Source organism: Lycorma delicatula, chromosome 1 (genome assembly GCF_047948215.1).
Source record: "Lycorma delicatula isolate Av1 chromosome 1, ASM4794821v1, whole genome shotgun sequence".
NCBI classification, from domain to species: Eukaryota; Metazoa; Arthropoda; class Insecta; order Hemiptera; family Fulgoridae; genus Lycorma; species Lycorma delicatula.
The window spans coordinates 62,292,133-62,312,472 of record NC_134455.1 but is presented as its reverse complement, the minus strand read 5'-3'; the positions used below and the strand labels follow the sequence as shown (position 1 = coordinate 62,312,472).

Sequence of the window (20,340 nt, the reverse complement as noted above, 5' to 3'; positions counted from 1 at the left end):
TTCAGAATCTCAATTATCTCTAAAATCACTTTAGATAGCCAATTACATGGCATATGATGATGAGCAAGAGTAAATTTAAGGAACTGAAGAAGGCTACAGATGTACTCTGATGGGTAGATTGTCTGTTTGACCCTGCTGTATGTTTAGTACTGAACATGCCAGGATGTTGATGACTGAATCAGCATATTCTAGTCATTTTCTAGTACAAACTGTGAACCAGTAAGTGAACTGCTGAAAACACTACACTCATCACTTTACCTGGTAAATCTGGTATGGGATGCTTGCAACTATGTCAGAATGACCATGACCATATTTATAAGATGACAATGGCAGAATGACTGTTCAGAATGGCTATGTCATTTTCAATGTAATTATTCTATTACAGTATGCACCTCATGAGTTTTTCATAAATCCATTGTATGCAATTTTATGAATCAGTAATTCTTTTACAGAAAGATTTAAAATATATTAACAATTAATTCATGGCAATTATATATATTTATGTAATAAAAAAAAAATCCAAGTTGAAGGCAATTTGAAGTAGAAAATAACCAGCATCCTATGATCAGCTTGCCGAAAAGTGGGGAGTGAGTGCTTTCTACTGCATTCTTCACCAAGCTGAATTTTACTACTGCATAATAGGATGCAAGTAAATACTCCATAAAAATGCAAATATTTAGCTCTACAAGTCATACCTTCACTTTCTTCACTACAGAACTCTTGTACTTTAGGTGCTAGATGTGATTCACAGCAGTAAGAAAGATTTAGGTAGATAGGATAAACCAACAAAATTAATGTATTCATTTTAATTGTGGCACTCCCTCAACAAATTAGGAGAGAAATAAAATAAAATAAAATAATTAAATAACTGTAACATAACTAAATTTGAATTTATTTAAACAAAAAAAAATTATTCTACATTATTATTATTATAATACAGTTTATGATTTACATAATAATAGTTTTTATTATGTACAACATTAGATGTTTTAAACTATTTTTAAACAATACTGTTGGGGCAAGTTACAAAAATAAAATTAAAAATAGCTCGTTTTTGCCAAAAGAATATTGGACTTTATTTTTAACAGAATGAAAAACAAACTTTCAACCTTTTCTTTAAAGCATAACCTTAAAAAATTAAATGAAATTACGAAATAAACTTAACTTAATTCTTCAGGAGTTATTTTCTTTAGATTAATTTAAAAAAGTAATATGAATTCAGTTCATGAATAAATAAGAATTAATCTCTGCACTTAACAAATTAAATTAAATTAAATGATAGAGTCACTATTTGAAAACATTTCAAGTAAAAACGTAATTTACCCACAGCAACTGACTTTTAAACAAAGGCTTTTAATGAACATCTCGATTCCCCCCCCCGCCCCCCCCGAGGGGAGAAGATCCCACCTCGTAGCGTGTCCGGTCGCTATACACCAGGGCTTCTTAAACTTTTTTATATAGCGACCCCCTTCAAGCTTAGGAAATTTTAAACGACCCCCTCCTCCATATAATGAAATATATATTAACCGTAGATGTAGATGTAATATCGCACTATTTTACAATGTAAATAAAATAAGGATTAAAGAATACGTACCCATTCATTTCACATATATATAATTGGAAACGTTGACGGGATATCGGTCGTAATAAAACACAATAAATAGAATGACATAAAACTATATATATATTTATTCAATAGAAAAAATAAACTTTTTTAACAATTTTTTTATAAGAAAACATAAAACTATATCTATATATTCAATAGAAAAAATAAACTTTTGTAACAATTTTTTTAATAAAAACATATTATTAACATCAAACAATATTAATGTGACGGATGTGATTGTTTATTTTTACACAAATAATTAAATCTAGGCTCAATTTGAGTTAGTGCAGATCGTAATAAATTTTCAACGTTTATTAAAGTTGAACGGTATTTTGATTTTATGTAAGTTAATGTGGAAAAGGCTGATTCACATAAATATGTTGTACAAAATGGCAGTAATTTGTTCATTGCCATTTCCGATAGTAGGGGATATTCTGATTTGATTTCTATCCAAAATTCATGCACAGGCACTTGAGAAAATCTAAGTCGCAAGGTAGTATCACTTGTTAATTCGGCAAATTCTTCTTGTGCTTTTAAGTTTAAAAAATTAATTTCTTCCATTTCAATTGAAAATGGATTGCAAATCCATTGTTGTGTATCGATATCATTGGGAAAATACCTATGCATGTAAACTTCCATATCCTTCAAATGATTAACTATAATTTTTGTTATAGGAGTATCTTTTTTTGAAATATTGTTACTAATTATATACTCGTCAGTAAATGGAAACATTTCGAGCGATCCACTTTCCACTCTGTTCTTCCATATAAGAATTTTTTTAACAAAGGCCTCAAGTTTATTTTTTAACATAAACATATTAACGCAGACTCCCTGCATTGATAAATTCATATCATTGATTTTATCAAAAATATCTGCCAAATAGCATAGCTTGAGAAGCCATAAATTATCTTGAAAATAATCGGCCAAATTAGAATTTTGCTCTGTTAGAAATATAAGAACTTCATCTTTTAAAGTTAATAATCGTTTCAAACTTCGACCTTTTGATAGCCACCTAACTTCAACATGTAACAATAAACTTGTATAATCCGAATCCATATCAATGCACAAATTTTTAAACAATCGACTATTAAGTGCTCGACTTTTAATAAAGTTAATGATTTTGACTGCATCAAAAAACACACTGTTTAATTCTGGTGCAATTTTTTTAACAACAAGTGCCTCTCTGTGAATCATACAATGTGTAAATGTAATATGATCATTTCCAGCTTTAACAAATGCTGTAAAACCAAGATCTTGTCCGGTCATTGCTGCAGCACCGTCCGTGCACACACCAACACAATTTTTCCAATTTAATCCTTCTTTTTCAAAAAACTCATTTACTTTTTTATATATATCTTTTCCACGAGTATGACCTTCCAGAGGACGACAAAACAGTATATCTTTTTGAATGCTTCCCTCATAAATATATCTTACAAAAAGTAACAACTGTGCCATTTTTGAAATGTCTGTCGACTCGTCCAGTTGTATTGCAAACTTTGAGCTGTCTTTAAGCCTCATAAGAAGCTGTTGAAATTGATCATTGCTAATGTCTGAAATTCTTTTGGACACAGTGTCATTTGATAATGGAATTTTACTAATTTCAGCAGCATACTGTTTTCCATGAACAATTTCAGACATTCTTATAGCTGCAGGTAGTAAAAGTTGCTCTCCAATAGTAAAAGGCTTTTTCGTTTTTTCTATCAAATACGAAACTTCATACGATGCCAATAGATATTTATCATTCAAAGTAACATACTTCTCCAAAGTGTTCTTTTCTTTATTTGATGTTTGCAAAAGACGCTCAAAATATTCTATTGGCTTTTTTGATAACGTTGCATGTTTAGTATTTAAATGTCGTTGCAGTTTTGACGGTTTCATGCTTTCTGCAGCCAAAACTTCTTTGCAAATTAAGCACACTGGTTGTTCTTCATTGTTGTGAGAAGAGCATGTGAAGCCATACTGCAAATATGATTCGTCATATTTTCTTTTTTTTGTTTTGCTAGAAGTCGGATTTGAAGCACTGCAACTTGGTTGTGACGGCGTGGCAGACTTATTAGTTGGAATTTTAATTAGCCATTTATCCATGATGGTTAAATAATAATAAATAATTAAACAAAATGTAGTTGAACTTTAACGTAATAATTAAAAACACCAACTGAAAATTACACAGTAAATACACACATGTCACTACGAAGACAAAGCTGAGTCCAAACTGAAGTACAAACAGAAAAATAACTACACTCGAATCTTTACCAGTGCAATGACAACAAATTACGATCAGATCAACCCCGACGCATGGCGTGTTCAAAGTGTGCAGCGCACAAAGGCACCGTATCACAAAGACGCCGAAAAAGAAGCTTTCATTTAATTTTTTTTATTATTCTTTTATAAAAATAATATGCCGATTCGCCTAGCCTAGCTTGATTATGCTTCCGTATTGTATGTGTAAGCTGTAAGGCGACGCGGCGTCTGGGTACTTATAATCACTAAGTTATCTTGCAAACACTGACGCCGGCGGCCAGACATCAATGTCGAACGTTCAGTTGAAAATCGAGGAGCGCGTTGTATTTATTATTTTAAATGCTACTTCCATATTTTCATTTATAGGCCCTACATAACAGTTTTGCATTGCCACTTTTTTCAAAAACTAGTTATAATAAAACTACAATAGTATTTTGTATGATTTTTATTTGTATTTATATTTGTACGTAGTGTGTATACTAATTTTAAAATTTTATTTATAATGATTGAAAAGTATCAGATCTTTGCGACCCCCCTGGGGGTCGCGACCCACAGTTTAAGAAGCCCTGCTATACACCACCCCCCTCCATTCCTAGCCAGTAGTGGCTCTAACGGAGGACATCTTCTCGCCCTCAAACTGATTGCGCACCACAGCTTTCAGTCCAGGCCCCGCAGGGATGCCACCGATGCAGATGCCCCTCGAGGGACATCTGCATCGGTAAAATTCACCCCGAGATAGTTTTACGTGTTTATGCCTTCAGAATGAAGACAACGGAGACCTGCAGCTACCACGTCGCCCTCAGGAACTAAGCTAGAAGCCTAACCGCGGAACGAAGACCCCGCGCCTAGATCTAACTATTAAAGAGCCACTTTCTGAATGTCTCAGATCCGTACTAATAACCTCAACAACAAACTTTCACAATAAAGTTTTATACATCGAAATTTAGACCTAGTTCCCTTAAGAACACCGCTTAATACTCAAAATGAGTTTCTACCTGACTCCGTTCCGGTCTGCCCGGGAGAGGAGACTTAACGCCTACTCCCGCACAGCGCCATCACGGAGTCCCGCGTGACATTCACCATCTTTCACAGACCGCCGCCAAGACTCCCCTGCATACCACCAAAGCAGTACCCAGAGAAGCCCCGTCGACAGTGTCATTAGCTCATTAGTGCCCTCGTCGGAGCGCGACCGCACCCACCGGGCAAGAATAATCCCGCCCGCCGACAACGGCCGCAACTCCGCCGACAGCGTGATTAAATACATACCACCAATACATCTAACCGAGGCACGCCCAGGCGGTCCCTAGCCACCCAGGTTCCTATCACCTACTAAATCCCTTCGGCAGCCCTGCTCAGGGCGAGGAAGCCAGCAACTATTGTCCACTCTCTACGAGTCCTCCAGTTGACTCGTAGATCCAAAATAGAGTTCACTCTCTCGAGTTCCCTAGCAACTCTGGTACGTTCAGCTTCGTACCGGGGACATATGTGAAGGACATGGTCCACGGTGTCATCGACCCTACAGTCCGGACAGAAGCCGGAATCAACCAACCAAAACTTTGCCAATTTATCCCTAAAGGCACCATGTCCTGAGAGGAACTGAGTGGTATGCCGATTGGGGGATACCCAGCTAATCGCTCGCAACTCTCTAACATTGGGAAATATACCATGCGTATAACGACCTGTCAAAGAAGTATTCTACCTATCTTGCCAAGAGTCAAAACCTTGGTCTTCGATCTCACGCATACGCCCAGCAGTAAGAAGGCCTCCCTTCTTTGCAACATATCGCTGGCTACGTTCCGTAGCCGAAATATCCACAGGTTTGATGCCCTCGATCACAGTTACTGCCTCTCGCGAGACAGTCCTGTAACCACCGACAACCGCTAACAAAAGATGACGCTGGGCTCGTAATAGAATGTCCCTATAACATTGGTACCGCAAACGATGAGCCCAGATGGGCGCAACGTACAACATAATGGCCTCACAAACGCCTTTATAAAGAATCCGCATGGTACGGAAATTCAACCCCCAATCGGGATGGGCCACTCTACGGACGCCGAAGAAAGCATCAACTGCCTTCTTCGCCACATACTGAAGGTGCTCCTTGAAGAGAAGCCTCTCATCAAGGATAACACCCAGATATTTCTGAAGGGTGACATACCTAATTGAACGACCGTCCATCACAACCCGCGGATGGCGAGTTGCAGCTAAACGGCCCTTCAAAAACATCATAGTGGTTTTCTCCGCACTGAAAACCATCTAATGCTGAAGACTCCACAACCGCAAAACCCTACATGCCTGTGCCGCTCTGAGCTCGATCTCACCACGCGAACTACCCTCAAACCAGCAGCAGCCCATCGTCGTCATAAGCCACGACGCGACAGCCACCGAGCAAGCGCTACCGCATGAGAGAATCAAACTCGATGGTCCAGACGAGTGGACCTAATGTACTGCCCTGTGGACATCCTTTTGACAGGGTCTTTCCTACTTGCGAACTGCCGTCACGAAGGACAACAGTTCTTTCGCTGAAATAACTCGAGAGAGTCCTAATTTCTTCCTGCGTGCAACCACGCTTCTGCAATTGAAACAAGGCAGAGGGCCACCACAAGTTATTAAATGCCCCGGATATGTCCAAGAAGACACCGAGTACATACTTGCAATCACTGCCTGAAGCCAGATCCAGGACCCTAATAATCGCATCCTCTGTACTCTTACCGGGTCTAAAGCCATACTGGTCGTCCATCAGCATGTGATTCAAAGTAAGCCTACTATTAATGCGGAGGTAAAGTACCTTCTCGAAAAGTTTTCCAACAACTGGTACGAGCGTCAGAGGACGGTAAGAAGAACTAACGGTGGGGTCCTTGTCGCCACCCTTGAACAACAGCTTCAAGATTCCACGCTTCCAGCAAGCCGGGAAGTACCCGGCAAACAAACACCTATTGAACACCCTAGTCAATGGGCCAAGAATTACAGGCAGGGTGCGAACAAGGAGCTCCACCGTGATATCCGGGGGCTTTGTTCCTAGCAAGGCTTCAGATTACCTGGCGGACTTCCGCCTCAGTAATCTCCAAAGACACAGAGTCCGTATTGAAATTTACAACCGCCGCTCGGACTCTCCGGTGATACGAGGTCTCACCAACCTCAGTATCATCGGGGAGCAGATCGTCCATCAGAAGAGATAGAACACGATCTTTCTCAACAACAACGCCGTCCTGGGTCGAGAGAGCCGACAGAAGACTGTCCTTTTTACGTTTGTGACCAAGTACACGATAAACAACACCCCAAGGGTCTTTATTCCCTTGCTCTTGGACAAAAGAGCGCCAGGAATCTCGTTTAGAAGTCCTAATTCTATGAAAATACTCGTTCCTTTTCTGACGATACTCCGCAAACAAGGCCTCGCGCCGGCCAGTATCACGCGCACGCTGTGCGGCTCTCCTGAGTCGGCCCACGGCCTACTTCATCGCAGTCAAGTCCCGAGACCACCAACCAGCTACTCTCTCTCGACCCGTACTTCGAGGGATTGAGAGTTCTGCGGCTTCAACCACCGCAGAGGAGAAATTCTCTGCCAGGTTATCTAGAGGGACCTCGTCCAGGGTACGAGTGAACACCCGCATCCTGGCCGCAAGAATGTTTGAAAACTTGGGCCAATCCGCCCGCCTGTGCAAGAAGCGCCCCTGCTGAACAGGGGCGTCCGCCCTAAAGACATCGCGCAGCCCACCTAACCACTCAAAAACTATGAGCCGATGGTCGCTTTCGCAATCATCGACTACAGACCAGTTCTGAATCCTACCATGGATATCCTTGCCTATGGTAACATCAATGTTGGTACCAAGGAAGGTCCTCCGCAATCCCACCGCGCCGGCGAAGGTTGCCGACTCGCCGGCGACATTGAACACCTCAAAACGATGCTGCGCGATGAAGCCTTCTAGCAATTCTCCGCCGTCGTCTGTGATCCCACTGTGCCAAAGAAGCGATTTGGCATTCGCATCAACTCCTATAAGAATAGGACGACCCGCTACCAGCCTGATAATTCTATCCCATCTTTCCAAATGTAATTCAGTGGGATCTCTGTTCTGAAAGTACAAACTAAACACAACTAGGTCGAAACCATCCACAGCAAGCTTAACAACGACATGATGCGTGTCAGAGGCCTGCCGTACAAAGATACTATCAATAGACTTCCTGCACAGAACGGCGGATTTACTATCACCTTCATGGAACTTATTCCAGCCTGAAAAACCTGGCAGGTCACCCTTGACAACATACGGGAGTTGAAGAAGCAAAACATCGAGGCTCCGTTTTTCAACGACGTTACCTAACTCGACTTGGACCGCATAGGCACCCTGGGCATTGCGTTGACCGAACCTAACCATCGAGCGAGTTGAAGTAGACCTCAACCGCTCTTAAATAACTACCACACTCCCTACTATTGATGGAGTGCCTATGGTTTCTGCGTAACCGCTTGGAGTTAACGCAGACCGGAGCCTCCTTCTTTTGCGGACAATCGTCACGCTTGTGGCCCTCCTCACCACAATGCACGCAGACCGACGCATATTTACAGAATTTGGCCCTATGGCCGAACCAACAACATTTAAAGCACCTCTGCACATCAAGATATTCCTTGACGCGGCAAGAGGCAAAATCGACGAAGACCCTACCCTCGGACAAAAACTTCTGGTGGAGACCAGCACCTAATTCGAAAACTCCGTGATACCGAGGGGCATCACGCTTTCCAGTCTTAAAGACTAACCTACACTGCTCTTTGAACGTGGCCGCATCCAAATCAGTATTCTGCTCTCGAATGAGAGACAGAACTTCCTCATCAGAGAGACCCCGCTCGATGTCATATATAATGACTCGGGGCTTTCTCAATCGCTTGGTGTCCACCTTGACCTCAAGCTTCTGCACCGCTGGAGGGTCCTTGATGACTTGGACCGTCTCCTTGTTATCCGCAACGACGACTAAACCCTTGCTGGTCTCCCTTATATCTCGAATCCTAAGCCGATTCCGGTCGCCACGAAGGGCTTCCCGGAAATCGCACTTCAATTCCTGACTCGTGGTCTTGGAGCCCTCGGCCTTGTTAACAAAAACTACCTCCGGCTTCTTTACCGCTTTGCTGGCCTCTCGTTTGGTCTTCAGGACCTCAGCGTAGCGCCTGGGCTGCACTGGGGCCTGAACAACCACCTTGGGAGCCTTAACCTCTTGGGGCTTGGAGGCCAAGGCCTCGAAACCCTCGCTTACCGCCACAAAAGCTTCCCTCAGCTTACCTAGCCGGGGGAGAATTGTCTTTCTCGCACCCGAGCTGACTCCGCCGGGAAGAGAAAGAAAGTCTACCAAGTAGTCCAGGTCCTCCTAGACTACCTTCAACAGCAGGGCAGAACTACCAGGTCTGCCCTTTGAATTCTTGAAAGCCTCTACTACAGGGGAGGACCGCACCTGGGTGGGTGCCCCTGTGTCCATCGCGTCGCTTACCTCGTCCTCTGAGGAGCTAGTCGACGGCACCGGCGCTGGTTTCCTCTTCTGCTGGACTTCTTTACCACTTGGAACTCCGACATGGCCGAAGATTCCCTAATGTACTTGAAAACTGACGAAATTCTCGCTGTCTCCTATAAACTGGTTTGGGCAAGCCCACTGTGTGACGACTGCCCGCAGCGAGTACGGGCAGCTGGAGACCCTTACGTTCTCCTGTCACGCTACGTACCTCTTCGCCGCTGCTGGAACGATTGATTGATGCACTAGACGTACAACAATGAACCACTGATTACGGCCCTCGCTCTGACAAGAGTGCAGAAGGACTAAAAGGCAGAGCCTTTTTTGTGTCACGGGGACTAACGACCAGCAGTCGTTTCCACCCTTTTGCCGCGTTGAGGCGAGGAGTACGCATCGTATAAATCCACGCCAATCACACCGTAGCAAAGCTACAGATGTCGAGTCTAATTTAAAATGCGCTGTTAGTGAATACAGACTTAGGATCAGCTAACCTCGATACTGTCGGAAGGTACACACAAAAGACCGACAGCCAAAAGACACTGATAACAAGGTATACCACAAGGATACTCTGAGACGCACAAGGAACCAGAGTATCACTTTTAATGAACAACCAGAATGTTATTAATAAAATAATAGTTATCATTAATAACATATTAAATATGTCACACATGAAAAATAATAACACAACCTTTATCTAAGCCACCTTTCATGACTACACTTGAATGAAGAAATGGTTTTTTTAGCCAATCTTGAATTTCAAATTCAAAATGTACAATTAATTGAGTATTTCACTGATTTTACTAATAACATAACTGTTTAATATAATAAATAATGAATAATTTTAATTTGCCTTAATCACACATTATTTTGTGAAAAATGAATTTGTGAATTAAAGTACACATATATACATACAGTTTATCCTTGGCGTAATCACAACGTTAATGAGTGCACAAAGGCGACGAATATAACGAGAGACACTGAGAGAGAGGCGCTGAGGGAGAGACTGAGAGAGACAAGCGCGCAACGAGAGGCGGCCGAAGAATAAATGAGAAGTGACGAGAGCAGTGACCAAGACGAGAGTGATGCAGAACTGGAAGTAGTGGTAGAAGAGAGAGTAGAAGTAGAAGTAGAAGTGACCTGACTCTAGTGGCGAGCCAGCTTATGTAGGGTAGGTGGAGCCGAGTGAACTGTAAAGAGGTGAGTGATGTCGATAGAAGCCGAGTCCATCCGTAAAGGAGCTGTGTGAACGGTGAGGAGCCGCTAAATCGTCAGGCGCCGAGAGAACTGTGACGAGCTGCTAAATCATCAGGCGCTGAGTGCATCCGAAAGGAGCCGAGTGAATGTAACATGTTTACGTTTATTTTTTCTTTATTTTATTTTTTTAAATATTATACACATGAAATAATACAGAATTAAATTTTAATAAATAATCAATACAAAAGTCATAAATAAAAATCAACTGAGCATATATGTATGTTGAATGGAATGCATTAATTTCAGTGTATGAAAAAATTTCTTATTTATAATTAAAATATTCATTAAATTGAAATACTGTTAAATTTTAGATGAAAACAAATCAAATACCAAACCAGTTGAATTAACTTAAGAACAGCTTTACGCAATGGCATAAGCAAATACATAAAAAATAATAGCTTCCAGCTGTCAATTAAGCAAATTACTGATTTATTTAATAAGAATTTAAACTTCATATAAAGTAAACAGTATTTATACAGCCTTTAAATATCTTTAAAAGGCTAAACATGGTCACTGGAAATATTATGTATCACATCAGTTTTGAAGAGTGTGGTACTATCAACTGCACTTATGTTATCAATTGAATAGAATAAGTAATTAATGAAATAGAATAAATAAAGTAATAAATGAAGTCTGTTGTTAACTGATACAAGCAGTTACAAATCAGTTTTTGGAATTTTTTTTTTTAATTTTAGGCAATGCTCTGAAGTGTTAAATTTCTCTTAATATTTTGTTCTCCATTAAGGAAATAATTACACAGGATTAAATGTATATTAGTAGATCAAGACTAAATAGTTTATCCATTTCTTAATCATGAACCTGATACTAAATGAAAAAAAAATGTTGAGGTGAGGTTTGTTAAAAAAACTATTATCTCCCCTGAATTTCAAAATAAGTTGTATCAAAATTTACATAATTTTAATGTGCGTTTTCTTTTATAACAGGTTTGCTAAAATCTGAGATTTTTTTAAGGCATGGTTTTTCTGTGAGAACAGAAAAAACAATTTTTTGAGTTTTCTGTTGTGTAACTTGACTTTGATCATTTGCCACTTAAGCAATACTGTACCAATCCTGCTAAACTTTTCACACAAAAGAGCCTATTCTATGAATTTACCATCCTTAAATTTCAGATCTGTACCTTTAACCATTAATTAGCTTTTATTTGATTTGTAAAACCATTTTTTCTTTGGAACTATATAACATAGAAAAACAGGTCAAGAATCTGTGCCTTGATTATAATTTTAAACTGACGAATTTTCATAAGTTATTGCTAACCTATTTTTTTTAATAGACTTCTTATGTATGTAAAGAGTTCTTTTAACTGAACTACTAAAATAGGGGAAAAAATCATTAACAGCAGGTCTATGTAAATCAGTTCTCTGCCTTGACTGCTTGTCTGCAAGTATGTGGTTGTCAAACTGTTCCATATAAAATTACGTAGTATTAGTAAAAACTGACTTTAATATCTCATATATTCTATTTCACTTTCTTTAGAATTTTATTTATAAATATTCAACTTTGTCTGGATTAAACTCAAGCTACATGACAGAAGGCTAAAAAAGGCATCTTTTTCTGTTCTCACAGAAAATACACACCCTAAAAAATCAATATAAAATAATAAAATTAAGCAAAAATCTGATGTGACTTCTCATGAAACTGGTTGGATAGTTTTTATTTTATAAGACTTTAAACTGAATGTAAATAATTTTTGTACCAATGGTAGCACTTTATACATATATGATTTTTTTTTGTAACCTCATAAAATATGTCAGTTGTTGTCAACAGCTACTGTGTGTTAGTTAACAGGCGCATGTCATACTTTTTTATTAGTGACGGAATCTGTTGAACAATTATAATGAATCAAGTTCTGCCATAAGTTTGCTGATAATCAAAGCGAATTAATTCTTAAAATTTAGCAGGCTTTCAAGAATGAAACTATGGGATTATACACTAAAGAGTGGTATAAACATTTTTTTAAATGGCTGAACTTCAGTTAAATAAAGAAAAACATAATAGAGGGCTACCATCAAGCTGAAATCCAAATTTCATGAACAGCATGTGCAGTATATAATGGAAAACTGTTAGCTGACCATTCAAGAAAATCATCATGTAAGTGGCAGTTACATAAAGATAATAAACCCACCCATTTGTCATGTCTACTTCAAAATTTCTTGATCTAGCAGAATTTCTGAGGTTTGCCAGGCTCTTTGTGATTTCTGGTCATTTCCAAAGCTTAAGATCCAACAAAGATTCCCGATTTGACAGCCAAGAGGACATAATGACCAATATGACAGCACAACTGGTAGCCATTCAAAAAGAACAAACTATGAAAGATGTTTCCAGCAATGGAAGGACTACTGGGCAAAAAGTGTGAAATCATGATAGGTCTAGATGTAAGAAACATTATAAGCCACTAGGGTAAACTACTTTTTTCATGGCCTATAATCATATACTATTTGAACTGATTTTGTAGAAGTAAAAGAGAGAAACTCAATAAATGTTACATACAAGTATGTTAATAATTTAGACATCAAATTTTAACAATAATCTATATAGTAGCTGGATTATTTTTATTAGCTAATTGTAATACAGAAAGTATATTTTTAAGTTTACTAGTTTGATAAGAGATTTAAATTTATATTGTCACGGTTAAATAATCAAAAAAAAAAAAAACTTCAACAAAAAATAGAATTTTTAAAATTAAGACTAATTTAAAAATTGATTTACCTGAAAACAGGTACCCATGTCACAAGTCGACCACCAAGTTTCAAATGATTTGTAGCAAACTGAAGAAGATCAGAAAGTATTTGTGCCAGACTATACTGAACTTTGGATGGAATATGAGTTGGCAGCTGTGATTCACTAACAGATACTTCTGCCTTAGTAGTACCAATCCGTTCAGTTGCTTCCCTTAATCCATATGGGGCTAAAACCATAAAATAATTAACCAATTCTATTGTGGAATTCAGACTTTCTCAAATAATTAAATTAATTCTATATAACTATTTTTACAACTGTAGAGGAGATTTAATATAACATCTCACTGTTGGGAAGTAACCTACAACACTTAATGTAAATAACCAAACAAATCATAATGCAGCAAACAACAACAGTAATTAATTCACATTTGGTTTTGTAATAACAATAAACACTATAATTTTACAAAATGAACTTGAATGGAAAAGTTCTTTGAGTTATGAGTAAATGTAGAATGTTTACTAGGCAAAAAATTTTCATAATTTAATTCTACTAGTAATTAACAGGGTCATTTTAAAATTCTATAAACTGGGGTTCTGTTTGTGTCCCCACACACAAACAAATGGGGTTCTGTAGCACAAACAAATTAAGAAAAAATTCTTTATTCTTATTTCTTTTCATTTGTATGTTCTAAACTGTCGTCACTCTATCTAGCCTATTTAAACCCTCTATGACACCGTTTAAAAATTAAATGATGAATAAAAGTATCTGACAAGAGGAAAGCTGTTTGTCATAGATTTGTTGAAGTTCACATTTTTAGTTCCAAAAGAAGATCATCAACAAATTAAGGTATGGATGTAGAATATTCTTCTTCCAATTACATAATGGGAGGAAATTTATCAGTTCAAACAGTTCTTTTTTCAAAATGGATTTATTTCAAAGACGAGAGAAAAATTTAATGGTGTTAAAAGAAAGATCTAGTTCTCTTGCCTTAAAAGACCTTAAAAAAAAAAATTTTTGTAAAATTCAAACCAATTTTTTTTCTCAGTATAATTGCTTCAAGTAAGCAAACGGTAAAAAATTTAATGATGTCATAGAATTTGTGTTCAGCTCAATTAAAATGTATTATATACACTTATACATTTACACTGATATACTTAGGAGATTATTTTTAAAACAACCGTCTGATTATGTGAGGTAATAAAATTCCAAATATTGTAAAATGTACCACAAACTATCTTAGATTGCTGGCCTTTTTTAATTAAAATTATCTGAACAGCTCAAAAAATGCTTCCAATTTTTGTGACAATGCTGTTTACCATTTGATAGATAGTATACATCTATACACATTATGTATATATCTATACATAACTATACATCTATAGTACACATTACTATACATCTATAGTACTAATTATGGTATCAACGATTTTTGAATTCCAGTGTCTATTTAGTGCCTTAGGCCTCCTTTATTGAAACAATTGTAATATAATATACAAATCATTCTATTTAAAAATATATCTTAACTTTAGAAAAATAAGAAACTCACTGGTAATACAAAAGGTTTATGAACCCTTGTCTTCAACAGACCTAGTCCCTTCAATTAATAAAAATTGAAATATTGTGGATTTAAATTTTATTTTCTTAAATATTCTTTTGCTTTTGGAGGTGAATAAAAAGCTGATAGGTTTTGAAACAGCTTATGGTTCTCTTTACTTTTTATGATTTACTTAAATAATGTTGTAGAATTAGATGCTGTGAGTTTACTTTACACAGCAGATTAATGAACATGAAGATTCTTGAATGATGTTTTCTCCAAATTGTAGATTTATATATATATCCTTGATCAGAGGACCATTAAAAATGTCTGTCAAAAAATGGTGCTGATTCTTTAAATAAATTAAGTCTTTATGATATTGCGATTATAATTATTTTTATTGTAATTGTAAATATATTCATATGTATAACATTATTAACTTTATGTAAATTTATTGTATTAATAAATGTAATATCATGTAATGAAACTTGTCGAGTCCTTGAGACTTGTAACAGATTTCTAGAAGACTGGATGAGGACTTAAGTAGAATTGTCTGAATGAAGTGAGGAGCTTGCTTATATTCTGTGTATGGAGCCACTGAATCATCAGGAGCCGAGTGTGAATCTAACCAAAATCTAAGATCTTTAAATTTTAAAAGTTCTAATTTAAATGAAAATTACTGTATCTTATTAAAAGTGAATTTTAAATAATATGAATCGAACCTAAGTCTGTGTACATACTGCTGCCAAAAATCATATGATATATGAATTAAATTATTATAAACAATAACATGAATTATTAAATTTTTTACAATTACAAATAAAAGGTACAATTTATAATGAATTATTTGAATGAATAACAATAAGTTTAGTTGTGTATATGGACAATAACAAGATTAACATATTGTAAAAATAATAATACAATTGAGTAACATGCTTTTTACACAATCATAATTAAACTAATACAAATATGTAATTAAAAACAATATTAACAAGTGTGTTCAGAGATTTTATAAAAATACAATCAAATGAAATTAAAGAAAATAAGTGTATGAAATTGATAAAAAATATTACAAAAAAAAAAAATTATTTGAATTAATCATTCGTGTTTGGTAACAGGTATAATTTATGAATAGGTCTTCTTAATGGACTGTTAGCTGTTTGCAAATCAACAACTCTTAACCCACCAGGTTGGTCTAGTGGTGAACGCATCTTTCCAAATCAGCTGAATTGGAAGTTGAGAGTTCCAGCTTTCAAGTCCTAGTAAAGTTAGTTATTTTTACACAGATTTAAATACTAGATCGTGTACACCAGTGTTCTTTGGTGGATGGGTTACAATTAATCAACATCTCAGGAATGGTCGAACTGAGACTGAAGTATTATCTGTACGGTAATTACCGGAGGCTAAACAGGAAAAAAAGTCTTCTAGTAGGGCTCTAGGGTTCGGGTAGACAGCTAAGACACTGGTGGTAGGTGTGTTTGATAAAAAAAGTAAACAGACCTTTGCTGATTAACTAGAAGTGAAGGGAGGCGGCATCAGAGATGGGGACCCGGAGATCCTCTATTTTCATAAGGGGCTGCGGGAGGACATTCTGATTCAGGTGAAGGATGAAGACGAGGACCCTGAGAAATTGCTAATGACGCTTCAAGAGGGAGTGCATGGAGTGAGGGTTGCTTTTAAGTGAAATCTCCATAAGTAAAGGATCATTATAAGGGGCATAGATGCCCTTACATCTAAGGAGGAGCTGGCTAGGGTGGTGAAGGAGACGGTGGAGGTCATTGAAAAAACTGTAGGTGATATTAAATTGTTATTGGCCCATTCAGGGACTCAAGTGGCCTCGTTGTTGGTCTCTAAAGGGGAAGTGGATAAGTTTATCCAGAAGGGATGCTTCTGAGTTGAGCTTGTGTCACATAATAACCCCAGACATGGAGCAGGAGCAGTGTTACCATTGTTGGGACCTTGGCCATAAGGCATCCAAATGCCAGGGTCCTGACAGGTTGAGGAATACTTCAACTGCGGTAAGGAGGGGCATTTCAAGGCTGGGTGCAGGGAGCTAATGTCCTGCAGAAAGTGTGACGCAGAGAGCCATCGGTATGGTAGCCCATTACGCAGACATTAAAAATTCTACAACTGAATACCAATCAAAGCCGGCAATCCATGGATGTGCTGTGGGCTTTGGCTGGGGAGACAGGAGTGGACCTGCTGCTGGTCACTGAGCCGAACAGAGGAGTAGTTGCAGATAGACAGTGGCTTACTGACCTTGATGGGGATTATGGCAACTACTGCTGCCAGTTGGGTTACTGTCATTTGCTGGGGTGGCAGTAAAGGATTTGTTTGGGCTGAGGTGGCTGGAGGGTGCATCTTCTACATTTCTCCTACTGCAACTTTAGATGACTTCTTGGAGATTGAGGACAAGCTAGCTGATGAGGCTAGGAGACATGAAGGATCGATCATCATTAGTGGTGATTTTAATGCAAAAAGTCAAGAGCTTGGCAGTGAGATTATCAATGAGAGGGCAAGGCAGCTTTCAGAGGTGGTGGCCTCTCTTGGAATGGCATGACGATTCATAGGAGGGACCGAAGTTCTACCCTAGACTTGTCTTTTGTCAAGGAAGGCTACATGGAGATGGTGCAATGACAGGTTATGGAGGATAAGACGGTGATGACGGTGCAATGATCATCATTGCATAGAGATGATCATTGGGCGTCCTCACCAAAGTTCTGCCCAGGTGGGTTGGACTCGAGGAGACTTTGAAGAATGGACTAGACTCTGACAGATGAGGACTTCTCAGGTAACTTTTGTCCGGGAGACCTTTCAGAAGAAAATGTCAGGCCTGGATGCAAAGGACCTGGAGTGGCTGCATGAGGTCATAGTGGAGACCTAATGGGGGAACCTTGGAAAGCCAAACAACCAGGCAGAACAGCAGAGAGTCTATTAGTGGAACACGACTATAGAAGAGATAAGGAAGAAATGTAACAGCCTCCGGAGAATGTACACGCATGGAAGGAGACGGTATGATCTGCTGGTATTGGAGACTGTGGCTAGACAATTAAAGCAAGCCCAGATAAAACCTTAAGAAGGCCATCATCTGGTCAAAAAAGATGAAATGGCAAGAATTATCTGAACTGGACAATGACCCATTTGGGAATGCATATCGGCTTGTGACAGTTAGGTTTGAATGGACATTGCCCAGATTGCTGAGGGTCCAATTAATGCAAACTCTTCAGGAATTCTTCCCAACGGGTGGAGACTGGCGTCCCCAAGAATGCTGGTTGTGGATGAGATGCCTTGATTAACTGGAGAAGAGTTTGAGTACGCTATGTCCAGATTGAGGCCATACAAGAGACCGAGGCCTGATGGGGGCACTACTAAGGTGTTGAGAGTCTTGGTGGAGCGTCACTGTTATCATTTCTCTAGGTATTTAATGGTGTTATGAAAAATGAGAGAATTCCCACAGGAAGTTGGCAAGATTGGTCCTGATTCAGAAGGAAAGGGAAGTGTACAGGTCAATAATTTCTCTCTTCAACAGAATGGGCAAAATTTTTGAAGCTCTTCTTGCCAGAAGACTTGAAATAGAGCTGGAGCAGAGAGGTGGACTGTTCAAGAGACAGTTTTGTTTCAGAAAAGGGCAGTCCTCCACTGATGCTATAAGGAAGGTAATGGATATCACGAATGAGGTGGTGGTAGGGATGAGGCACACCAGAAAGATCCCTGTGGTGATTCTTGTAGACATTGCAAATGCCTTTAATAGTAAGATGTGGATGGCAAGTGTGGACCAACTGCTGGACAAGAAGATGCTTCCCTACCTGGTCAGGTTAATACAGTAGTATCTGACAGTAGGGAGATGAGGATACTTGCTGAAGATGAAGAGGAGTTCGTTGTGACCATGCTGAGAGGGGTACCCGGTTCGCCGGGTGGGGACTACTAAGGAAGGGGTCACCAGAAAATTGAAAAATAACATTCTAGGAGTCGGAACGTGGAATGTTAGAAGTCTAAAAAAGGTTGGTAGATTAAAAAATTTAAAGAGGGAAATGGATAGCACAAATGTAGATGTAGTAGGAATTAGTGAGATTTGTTGGGAAGAGGAAAACGACTTTTGGTCAAATAATGGGCAGGCAGAAGTAGGTTTTGTAATAAACAAGAAGATAGGGAAGAGAGTAGAGTATTTCAAAATGCAGAGTGATAGAATCATTGTAATAAGAATAAGATCGAAACCTAATCCGACAACGATTGTTAACATCTATATGCCTACAAGCGTCCATGATGATGATGATGAGCTAGAGTGTGTATACAAAGAAATTGATGAAGCAATTAAACACATAAAAGGAGATGAAAATTTAATAATAGTTGGAGATTGGAATGCAAGCAATGGAAAAGGCAAGGAAGGAAATATTGCGGCTGAATATGGGCTGGGCAAAATGAATGAAAGAAGGGGCCAATTTATTCAGTTTTACACGAAGTATAATTTTGTGCCTACACCCAGTTTAAAAATCATAATAGAAGAATACATATATGCAAAAAGCCAGGTGATACTGCAAGGTATCAGATAGATTATATCAGCTAAACTAAGATTTAGAATTCAACTCGTTGACTGTAAAGCTTATCCTAGAACAGACATTGATAACGACCATAATTTAGTGATAATGAAATGTAGACAGGAGTTTAAAAACCTAAGAAAAAGTGTCAGATGAATCTGTGGAATTTACAGAAGCTTGAGGAAGAGGAGGAGGTAAAGATTTTTGAGGAGGAAATCGCAAGAAGTCTGAGCAAAAAAGATACGGTAGAAAATGTAGAAGAAGAATGGGAGAATGTTAAAAAGGAAATTCTTAAATCAGCAGAAGTGAACTTAGGTGGAACAAAGAGAACTGGTAGAAAACCTTGAGTTTCAGATGATATATTGCAGTTGTTGGATGAATGTAGAAAATATAAGAAAGCTAGTGATGAAGAAAGTAAAAGGAACTATCGACAATTAAGAAATACTATAAACAGGAAGTGCAAACTAGCAAAAGAAGAGTGGATTAAAGAAAAGTGTTCAGAAGTGGAAAGAGAACTAAACGTAGGTAAAATAGATGGAGCATACAGTAAAGTTAAGGAAAATTTTGTGTACATAAATTAAAATCCAATAATGTGTTAAACAAAGATGGTACACCAATTTATAATACGAAAGGTAAAGTCGATAGGTGGGTGGAATATATTGAGGAGTTATACGGAGGAAATGAATTAGAAAATGGTATTATAGAGGAAGTTGAAGAGGATGAAATGGGAGAAACAATACTGAGATCTGAATTTAAGAGAGCATTAAAAGATTTGAATGGCAGAAAGGCTCCTAGAATAGACGGAATACCTGTAGAATTACTGCGCAGTGCAGGTGAGGAAGCGATTGATAGATTATACAAACTGGTGTATAATATTTATGAAAAAGGGGAAGTTCCATCAGAATTAAAAAAAAGTGTTAACTAGTCATGATACCAAAGAAAGCAGGAGCAGATAAATGTGAAGAATACAGAACAATTAATAT

General features: G+C 38.1%; 1 protein-coding gene across 3 annotated transcripts in view; it reads right to left on the bottom strand.

The window, feature by feature from the left end:
• The window catches only part of LOC142318919 (tRNA (guanine(10)-N(2))-methyltransferase TRMT11), a 60,267-nt gene that overhangs the window by 11,443 nt on the left and 28,484 nt on the right, over positions 1 to 20,340 (bottom strand). For all 3 annotated transcript variants that reach the window (XR_012755079.1, XM_075355597.1, XM_075355606.1), the window contains exon 8: positions 13,316 to 13,514. Coding sequence is in view for 2 of the 3 variants with exons in the window: in XM_075355597.1 (XP_075211712.1) it covers positions 13,316 to 13,514 (199 nt within the window). In the remaining variant the exon portion in view is untranslated. The remainder of the gene's footprint in view (positions 1 to 13,315; positions 13,515 to 20,340) is intronic.